This window comes from Charadrius vociferus, unplaced genomic scaffold, assembly GCF_000708025.1.
Source record: "Charadrius vociferus isolate BGI_N301 unplaced genomic scaffold, ASM70802v2 scaffold72, whole genome shotgun sequence".
NCBI lineage: Eukaryota > Metazoa > Chordata > Aves > Charadriiformes > Charadriidae > Charadrius > Charadrius vociferus.
In genome coordinates this window covers 4965213-4976311 of record NW_009647830.1, presented here as the reverse complement: position 1 = coordinate 4976311, position 11099 = coordinate 4965213, and the positions used below count along the sequence as shown (strand labels likewise).

The following is an 11099-nucleotide window of genomic DNA, read 5'->3' as shown; positions in this document are numbered from 1 at the left end:
CTCACTTGCCTTTGCTGCTCACTCTTAAATACCAAAGCCAGACTGATGTATCGGATAAGATACATCAGAGACTGCAAATTGTGCTGAGTAAGTAACAGTTAATAGAAACTCAGCTCTACTTGGCCTGTTCTCCTACACTCACTCACTAGTTTAAGGATTGTGTTTTTTAGGTCACGTTGCTTTGAAACAGCTGTAGGACAACAGCTGAAGACTTCTCTGTATTGGCTTTCATGTCAAAAAGGAGAAGCAGCGGCTGTCCTTCATTTTGCAATCTGGGCATATTTCATTTTGTAACATTAAGGTTGAAAGTAAAATGCCTAAATTAATGATACAGGATTAATTAAATTAGCTGCTAAAGATCTTAGGTACAAATGAAGTCTACTGATAACAAGTTTTGCTGTTGGATTGTTGTTTTTTTTTCCCCAAAATGGGCTCTGAATCCCTTTATATTTCAGCAGCTGAAAGTTATTAAGCATATAGTAAGACTCTCAACTGTATCAACTTACCAGTACACGAAACAGTAACAGTGTTGAGGGAGAAAAAGCAACAGCTACACTTGTAGATGTTCCTTTTCTTTTTGCTGCAACATACTGAAAAAAGGGTACTTTATTACTACAATGCTAGTGTTTCAAGGAAATAGAATGGAAGGGTTTATCAGTTCATTACAATAAAAGGGAACACAAAGTATAAGAATTTATGTTTGCTGTTAGGTCTTCCTAGTTATAGATGAATACTAGAAATTTCTCAGGGAGGAGGGAGAAAAAAACATATGTCATATATTTAAGAATATGTCTGATGGAGAATGTAACCTGTTTAAATTTCCTTTTAAGGAAAATTGCATATATGTATATAAAGTGAAACAATGTACCTTATCTCATTTTCCTCTTGACAGTCATGACACTGTGTAGTTTCATCACTTTCTGGTCTGGGTTTGGGATGTGTTTTCTAGGCAGAAAATGCATTAAATATAAATATTCTAAAGCTTTCTTTAACAACTCCCTAAACAGTTGTTGTATGTTTCAATTTGCTTCAGATTTTCAATATCAAAGTCATCTTCCAAAATGTAGGCCAAATCTTGTCCTCTAACATACATCTGCTACTGGTATAATTTTACTATCAAAGCCTTTGTATTGTAAGCAGGGGCATAAGGGGCAAAAGCAAATGAATCCTCTTCTTAAGATATAATAGGAGAACTGGGAAATTGGGGGAATCCCATGTTTTTAATTTCCAATTAGACAGCTATCATGCTGATAAGACAGGATTTGCACTTTGGTGGTGGAATCCAAGAATTTGACAACATAGATTTACATTTGCGTGTCACACAGTTCAGTGAAGATCAAAAGAGATGTCTCTTGCTTTCAAATGCAGAACGGTTCTGCTCTTCCCACCTCCCCATAGCTACGAGATGTAGTATCACTATGTAAGCAATTAAATGTAGTAGTTCTTACCTTCCAGTATATGGCTCCCAAAATAAAGCCAATAAGAAGAGACAGCAATGATGTCAGTGCTATGCTGATCCCTTGCAGGCTGGAGCTGCTAATGAAGCCAAGTGCCTCTTCTGTAATTACAGATGTTCTCGTTAGTGAAGACAGATTTATAGCAGAAAACTATCTTCAGGGCAACACTATTAGCAAGAACACTTTTATGCACCACCTACATAACAGCAACTTAAATAGCAGAACAGATACTTCAAAGTGCTGTGTACACAAGGTGCACTTCATACAAAATCTCAGGAAATGTTTGACCACAAGTACGGTCCTCTCATTTCCAGAACAGCTGTGTGGAATAGTTCTAACACTAATTCTCTTTTTGTCATTTGTAGAGAATTTTCTCTTTCCCAAACTTCAAAGTTTTGGCTTTATCAATTTTTAAAGGTCTTATTTTGTAACACAAAGTAGTTCTTTGGAAGAGAATATATCTGTCACTTCGTGCATTTGCTTAAGTTCCATAAGATGCATCCCACTGGCTGCAGATAGACACTTTGCCTTGCCTAATGAACGACCAACCTGAGGCCTCTCGAGGGAGGTTAATTTAACAAAATAAGCCTGACTTCACTTTCAATGGCAGACTGCAAAGGTCCCCCTGACTTCAGTAAGATCAAGCCCTTGTACCTTGAAGCCTAGCTGTGTGTTATTTTGTTGCTACTGTTTTTTGACAGTGTTTTACATTTTATACGGAAGAGCCCCAATCCTAGTCTTTTATGTTCACAATCAATTCCATTCCCCTCACAGGGAGCTGTACGCATGCTGAGACTAAAATGTGGCCCTCCAGTTATTTAATCAAGAGCAGGATGTGAAAAGTCCTACAGAGTCAGCCGGGGATCCACCTTCTGAAATGCAAAGTGAGCCACAGGAGACTGCTAGTTTAGACACAGTCCACCCAGTTTTAGTTCATTTCAAGATTTGGTGTCTGCAGCTCGAATGGTGGGTGTATTGTCAGATTACAGGAAAAGAACCAAACTGTAAGCACTGAAAAAGTGTAGGTGATTAGATACAGAAATGAAAATGGACTGGTAACACTAGAAATTTGTGTGACTCATGCAAACAGCAAATGTCGAAGCATGTACGGTATGATATACTCGGTCAAGCAATGTGCATTTAGTACATTATTAAACAGCTTCTATGAAAACACTTTAGAAAGGAGCATTCTCACAACTAACTAGCAACTCATTTTCAACTCTGGAATTTTCTTGTTAACAGTTTGCAAGCTTTTACACAAATGTTCTTTTCTATCTCTGAAATTCAGCTGTGCTTTCTAGACTCATGGTAGACAGAACTAAAAAGTACGAAAACAAAAAGTCTGCATCTTATATACTTATACACTACATGTATCTCTGTATCTCATACACTGTTTACAAACTCTAGGTTCTGTCTATAGGGGCTTGAATTTTGCTTACCCAGCGCACTAAAAGGAAACATTGGTCAAGCAAAGCCAATGCTAACTTACCACAAAATAAATCTATCTACAGAGAAGAAGGGAAAGATAGCTACACAAGTGAACAGCAGCTGAAAAAGAGAGGCTATCGATTAGTCCGCCTCTGACTGCTCAGACATTAAAACCAAGAGCAGAAATTAATGGGAGGGGCATATCTTTTCTCAAACTGTCCGTCCCACATTATGCATAGAGGATGTCTGCTTGCAGGACTGACCTTCAAGAAATCTGGACAAGCTCAGGTAGGGCAGAGCCAGCCTGAACATCTAAAAAAAAATCTCCTGTCATTACTTTATCTGAGTTGTATTCTCAGCATATTCTCAGAAGAAAATTCCTATATTGGTCTTGTGCTCTAGTCAAGAAAAATGCAACACTGCTTTGTCTAACACCATGTAGACATTCTTCCCAATGAAAGACCACTGAGTTATACAACTGAATTATGTAAATACTATGGGGATGGTGATGTTTTTGGGATTCTGCCCAGCAAACTTCAGAAAAAATGGAAAAGTGAAATAAAAATCAAAGGAAAAACTCTTCAGGTAATATAGAGCATAATTTATTTGATAACATGTTATGGTAGAGTGCGCAACCTCAGAAATCCTCTGCCTACTCTGCAATGCTGGGCAGCATGTCATGGCAAGCACACTAATTTTTACATTAACTTCTAGAGAAATGTTGTGTATGCAGGGCGATCAGTGGTAGTGGCACTTTCATTTTTACAATTATTTTTCAAAAACTTTAGGGCGCCTTAGACAACAGAAGAGCTCCCTTTACAATGAGGCATCTAGAAGTGGAAAGATCTGATTTCTGAGAAGGTATTTCCAATGCAGGTGTTTTCTTCAGCATCTATGGAAAACTGAGAGGAATTCATAATTAGCTTTCTATGTGGGGACCTGCAACACAGGGACAGAGCCTAAAGACAGTCAAATTGTGACATCCTCCCCAGCCTACCTTTTAGAAATTAAAAAAAAATATTTTTTTTTTGTAACTTGATAGCGTATGAATTAATTTGAAAGTTAAGTAACCCATAACCACCTTAAAACGCAAGCCACAACACATTATTTAATTTCACTTTCAAGTCTAGAAAAAAGTCTCTTGAAAGATCTGGAGAAAATGAAATGAGTCATGGCAGGTTTCTTCATGTGCCTTTTATTTATAGTAATATCTAAAACAGAGGAGGTTGGAGAATTTTCAGTCAGAGAACCTCCCAGGAACCTGTGTCCTAATGAAGAAAAGGGAGATAAGGAAAGCAAGCTAACTGCCAATAGGTTTTTATTCCTTCGTTAGGGACCTTTTCCTCTGTTAGAAACTTGAGAGCTCTACACAGAAAGATTCCCACTCCCAGCAGCTGTAAAGGCAGAGTAGGAGAAGGAATAGGAGGAACCAGGTGTATCAGTAACTTTGTGAAATCCTTGGGCAACGCCAGAGGAAGTCCTGGCTTTGCAGTTAGTTTATTATTCATTTAAAATAGACTCTATCCAGCAAGGTGCAAAAGGGGAATGGAACCAGGCCAGCATCAATCAGAGCTCTCACTCTGCACCTTGTGGAAGATTCCCTAAGGAAGTGAGCTCATCTGATGTTATGTTTTGTCTTCATGGACATTGGGATATCAAGCTGTGAACAAAGTATATTTACATTAAAAGCCACTCAGCCACACAATAAAGTTGTTGAGCTGCTCTCCACCTTGAGCCATGCGTGCAGGTTTAGCAACCAATTATGATTCAAAGCACTGGCTCCATTTTTGCCATGTATGTCCCAAAGGAATTTTCAGTTTACCTCTGCTCAGCTCCAACACAATTACCACAAGATCTTATCTATAAAAATGCAGAGCAGCTCTCACCTGTTCATTAGAGTTCTCCATTAACTACGAAGTTGGAACAAAGGCACAGAAGGCAACACCAATTGCATTAAGCCTTAGGTGAACATTTTCACATTGCTGTGCAATTACAGAATTAAACTATGGTATTCTTTGCTTAATTATAAAAGTAGACCTTCTTCCTAAAAACAGTTATAGAGATATCTGTGTTTACACGTTCTTTGAGCTGTTCAGTACTGAATAATAAAGCTAAATTATTGTGAGGAAATGATAGGCAAAAATGGAAAAAATCAACACTGAACTTTCCATGAAAATATAAATAATACCATGGCACTAAATTGAGTAAGAAGTGTTAGTAACAGCTAGGAAGTTCTAGCTGGTGAAGCTTTAATCAGAGCAACATGAGATTCATCTGATGGGAAAAAAAAGAGAAAAGATTACTATTTATTGTTTGGTTCAACCACTGAAAGAAGAGATCAGGACTCAAGACTTCTTATCCTGACACTTGTTCTTTAAACGGGAACCATCTCATCTGAATTCTCGAGGCTAAGCATGATATAATGATTCTGAGAAATATCAATGAGACTGGGACTTAAACAGTTAATTGGTATTTAAATTAGACTACAAACAGAAGAAAACAAACCAGCCTAAGTAAATTGGGGGTGGTGGTGTTTTGAGAATTTTATGGGGGAAAAGATGGAGTGGGAACATGCCACAGATCTACATTCAGTATTACAAGGATGAAAACAGCACTATTGCCATTCAAAATAAAATTAAAACAGGATAATTGTTCCATTTTACGCTTAGTTGAGGTAAGACTTTTGGTGTAGATTTAGGCAAGATTCTACTCTATTATAGTAGTTAATTTTATTGTTGTGTAATAACAATGAAGTCATGAAATATAACTCTTTCAACAAATGTATCAACAACATGAAGAAATGTAATTTAGCTATTTTATATTATATACAATTTGTATGATAATTATTTCACAAATGATTTTATTAGATGATGCACTTCAGGTTTGTCTAAGTTGAATTTAGAATTAAGAGCAGTTCAAGTCATCTGACTACAGAGACTTTATTAATAGATTGAAAAATTATTATTAATCTGGAGGGGTTCTTTTGCAAACAGTAAATGCTTCTAAATGGTCCAGAAACCATTAAATTTAAATAGCTCAATTTAAAATGTTTTTAAATTAATGAGGGTCATTTAAAAAGAAAATATTGCAGTAGTTTGTGTCTGGAGATACTTTGTTTTCCTCAGGTTTCCCCTGTTCTCCAAATGTTTTCCTTTTTGAAATTTCAATCTAGTGGTGCTGTTCTGCTGAGAACAGTACTGAAGCCAGCAGACAGGGTCCCCTGTGCTGGGGACTCTTCACATGGGAAGTAGTAAGGTTTATTCATTGTTGTTCCTTCCAAGAAGGTAGGGATTAAGTAAAGAAGTAAACTTACTCAGCAATAAAGCCAAGACAAAACTAAAATCACTACTGAAGACCATTTTCAGGGAGTAAGACAGAGATGCCAATAAAGATGCCACAGGTCTCTCCCTGCAAAAAACTCTAAACAAATAACTAAAGTGTAACCAGTCAGCGTCCAATGTCCAAGTTAATGTAATTTAATCTGATTATGAGTTCAAACTGTGCCCAGCCCCAGCCATGCAGTCCTCATGTCATTTCTACATAAGGCTGTTAACTAATATCCAATTTTCTAATAAATTGCTTAGGAGAATGATAATCAGTTAAGACACACCTGTACAGCATATGGCCAGCCAAGCAATTTCTTTGACTTACTGCATTATTTTAATTAGGCTTTTTTTCCTACTTGATCATCAGTTCTAGTTTTAAAATAAGATTAATAAACCTGCTTCTGTACTCCCCTCCACAGTACAGACACAGGTGCCACACGCCGCTGCGCTGCCTGGCATTGCTCCTGTTACCGTACTGGGTCAAACTCCTTTCACCTGCAATGCTCCTGTAATCTATCTGTCTTTCTTTTGGCTCCTTGATCCACCCCCACTGCTTCAGGCTGTGGCTCCATATTCTTCCTCTAACAGCGACAGCAAAAATTTATCACATGTTCAGACCTGAGAGAGACCAGTATGCGCTCTTTGGCCCCCTCATAATTGGCCCTGGGCTCATCACGTTATTTGCAGCCATCGCTGTGACCTCTTGGTGAGGAATTTGTGGCACTGAGACTTCTCCTTTCCAGAGAGGCAGGCTGGCAGCCAGGAGTCAAAGCTGGTTTTTGTTCCAACCTTCTACTCAAAAGTGTTCTGGGGAATGACGACTTAAGACCTTCTCTTAATTGGAAAGCAATCAGGAAGGGCTTCAAATCTGACAGCAGCTGTGAGCAAACTAAGAGATAGCATGCATGCATGGTGATAAAGCCCTAGAGAATAACTAGATTACACATTCCCAAGAGAAGAAGCATGAGAAGAAACTCAGTCTTAGTAGTACCTGGCCCACCGTCAGAAGCTACCATTGTGCCCACCAGGTTACATCAGGCTGCCTCCTTCCCCATGTTTTCTTAAGCACAAGGAGTACCAGCCACATACTTCATCACCACACATTTAGATACCGTGGATGGTTGTGAAGTGAAAGGGTGAAATTGTAAAAAAGAAACACATCGTCATCCTGATGTGTCCAGGAAACAGGAACAAGGGAAACAACAAGCTGGTTTAGCTTTAATCACCATTTCAGGAACCTCTAAGGAAAATCCCCTTCTTTTGTTCACATGGAAAGCTCCAGAGTGTATTCACCTTTTTATACATGATGTCACTAAAAGCCCCTGAAACTTCGCTGTCTCACTTCACCTCAGATTCCTATACCCCTTCTGACCTCGTGACAGGTAATACTGAGGCTCTTACAGCAACAATTCTGGGTTCTCCTATCTGTCAGTGACCAGTCATGTAATACACTGACCAAGACAGACAAGAAACAGGGAGATGGCCATGCCAGAGAAAGATTACAGACTGCCAAAAGTGCAGTGACTTTGTCCATGACCTCATACAAAAGCACACTGAGGGTGAAGCTGGCCCTGCTGCGACTACAGCAAGCAAACATGGGGACTGTCTACAGTTTTGGTGTTGAGCTTGGGATTGACAGTTCTTGCAAAATGCAACGTACAGGCAACCTCTTTGTCTGCGTGAGTACCCTGGGTCTGATTTTGGACAGCTATTCTGATCATTTGGAACAACTTCCTTTTCTGAGAGTTAAAATGAGATGTCTGGGACGGCCAAGTTTGCTGAGGCCATATGACTAGTGAGACCTCATGACAGCCAAAACGAAGAGATCTGCCCTCTCCAAGTTGTAGAGAGCTGTCATATCATTGTAACTTGATAGCATCTCTAAATTTTGATTAGATAAGTTCATTGCATTTCGGTATGACAGCTGAGAAACACATGGTACACCATCAGGCACAAGTAACTTCCCATTAATTTGCACAATTAATGACATTCTTTTCCTCTAAGCTCTCATAACAACCAGCTACCAGAACAAAATGGAGACACATATATTAATTCAATCACTTGTACTTACTGTTACTGCTAGTGTTACTGCCAATGCTGTCATTCCTAAGGGAGCTGGCAGCAACAGGAGGAAACAAAAATGTTTTTGTGACAGCGACTCTGGAATCTAAATAGAAAATGAGTGTGTCAGCATTATGTAACTTAAAATACAGTTCCCTCTCTATAAGATGATGGGCTATAGGGCTACTTTGATGTGGCTATAGGGCTGTTTTAAAAATCTGGCTACAGGGCTGTTTATAGAGTGGATTAAGCCCAAAAAAGTACTCTTATTAAGAGGTAAATGTGTCTACACACTGAACTGCTGCTGAATAGCTATTCTGGAAAAGCAACTGTTTTAAACAAGTTCTTAGGTTAAGGCACTGATCTACTTCTAGATGCTACTGGTGTAACTGTGCAACTGGATATGTTGCCCTAATTAAAAAGCTAGTGGCAGTCACTAGAGAAAGTAACAGCAAAGGGAATAAACTCCCTCCATTTACTGGAAGGGTGAGAATGAACTGCAGGAGCCTGACTTGAGCTTGTTAAATTTTTTAAATGAAGTAAACATGGCCCTTTTCAGGAGGGTAGGGATGAATACGGAGGTGGATTGAGGCTGCTCCAATTTACAACTTGTCCTAGCTTCCTGTCCTGTCAGTAGTGCAATCTTAGGCTCCTTTACTGCATTATAAAAATTAAATGGACATTAATGGAAGATAAGAAGAACAATGTAAAAATATGATCCGGGATATATTTGGGATGAAAAGAAACAGAGCAGAGTATTGTGAGGTTATTTGGATTACATTAAGGAATGATGTCACTAGGAATGATGGCACTAGTTTTACTGTCAGAACTCGACTTAGAACAGAAATACAAGCTGTGGTGTTGGTAGTAATTTTAACTGGCAGTAAAAAGGAGATATAGCATCAGATCCTGAGCATCTCTGAAAACCTGAAAAAAAGGAAAATCACCCATTTATATCTACTTCCATTCTGTTCCCCAAAAAGAGAGCCATCTTACCATTCTCTGGTGTTTCTACTGTTGAAGGCAGAATGCAGTCATTCTTATCCAACCTGTCTGCAAACTCCTTGTAGACCTCAATGGTACTATTAAAGTGCCTAAAAAAATCCTCAGGAATGAAGCGACCTTCTTTATAAAGGTGACCATTTTCTTTTACAAAATCCTAGGGTAAAATACAGAATTCAGCTTGAAAGAAAGACAAGAGAGATGCTCATTTCAGCACCTCAACAGATGATAAAAATATTCAAAGATGACACAAAATAGTTTAAATTTTTACCCTGCAGAAGACCAAATTTTCTGTATACAATCTTCATAAAACATACAAGCCCTCTGATCTGAAGATTTCAGATTAGCTTTGCAAATAGAAATAAATTATTAATCCAGTGTTGTAAAATTGCCAAGGAACGAAAAGCATTCTCTTATTCTATGCTGAAAATGAAGAGACTTTTTTTTTTATTTCCCTTATTGAAAAAATCACCTTGATTTCACATTACTTTGCAATGTTCCACATGATCACTTAATCTGAACACAGGAACACAACACAATCATAGCTATTGTCATAACAGTACAGGGAACACAATACAATAGCTGGGATACACTACTGCACAGAAGCAGGCTGAGATCCCTGATAATGTACCTAAAAATAAGAGTAGGACTATAAACAAGGAAGCCCAATCACTCTGAGGTCTCACAAACAAGTGTGTTATGCCAGACTAAACAAGATTGAGGCCCATGTTAAGATCATTGATGGTTATCTTCTTTTTTTTTTTTTCTTTTTACCTGACTCATAACAACCGTTTCTTATCGAAGGTCGAATTTGGCCTGGGGTTACTCTGCGCTCCCAAGAAGGAGGACAGTGGTATGAACATGGGTTAAATACCTACTAAGGAAAAAATCCTAGTTTTGGCTCCAAAATTAGTTTGTTTAATGCTGAAAGTACTAGACCTAAGATCATTCTTCTCTGAGGAAATCAATAGCTAGTTGTTTCTCTGAATTACAGGATATTTACTTCATTCTACAAAATAAAATTCCTCTTCCCCAACCACATCCCAGAGCTGAGTGCTTTGTATCATCAGGACAAGAATAGAAAAAAAAAAAGAGATCCATTGAAGATTGGACAGAATTCAGCTTGAAATGGAAAGGCAGGGAATGTCTAAATACTCTCAGCAATATAATGCCAATATATGACAAGGTTACAAGGTTATACCACTCTAAATGAGATAGAGTGTTTTAGTCCATTTGATTAATTCTGGATGTTAAAACAGTGCAATTACAATGCCTAAGGACTCACTTGACAAAAATAAACATATATGGAAGATGAATACCTTACTGTAAAGAACATGATGGATTTTGCCCATTTTGTGCAGTGGGACAAAACCTTCAACTACAGAACTTATTTTTAGTTACTGATAGACTAGTTAGAGCTGGGTAAGGGATTAGAAAGTTAATTTCCCTCCACCATGACCATTTTCACACAAGAGAATCAGACGTCTCTTGAGTGAGACCCCTGGAATCCTTCCAGCTGCTGTTGGCATCCAGAAACACATGGAAACGGGCTGATATCCTCTGGTCTTTGCTGTGTCTTTGTATAAAAAAGTTCATTAAACCATGGCGAAGCTTTCAGAGCTGTGATACATACTAAGGGTATATTAATAGCTTCAACAACATCATCTTTAAATTTACATTAGGATCACTAGCAAAATGAATAATTTAAGCTGGATGCACGAGGAAGAATTCTGGCAGTTTCAAACAGACCAGAATGAATTAATTATCTTAAAGATGACAGTTACATTTTTGGCTACTTAAATAACTGTATACAGGTCATTGTATA

At 38.2% G+C, this 11099-nt stretch overlaps 1 protein-coding gene across 1 annotated transcript in view; it reads right to left on the bottom strand.

Moving 5' to 3' along the window:
* Positions 1-550: 550 nt before the first annotated feature.
* Positions 551-11099, bottom strand: part of KITLG (KIT ligand) — a 34546-nt gene continuing 23997 nt past the window's right edge. Inside the window, exons 5-9 of the mRNA XM_009882659.1 lie at positions 9269-9431; positions 8283-8378; positions 1449-1558; positions 869-945; positions 551-590 (exon numbers count right to left, since the gene is read on the bottom strand). Of these exons, the coding sequence (XP_009880961.1) occupies positions 551-590; positions 869-945; positions 1449-1558; positions 8283-8378; positions 9269-9431 (486 nt within the window). The remainder of the gene's footprint in view (positions 591-868; positions 946-1448; positions 1559-8282; positions 8379-9268; positions 9432-11099) is intronic.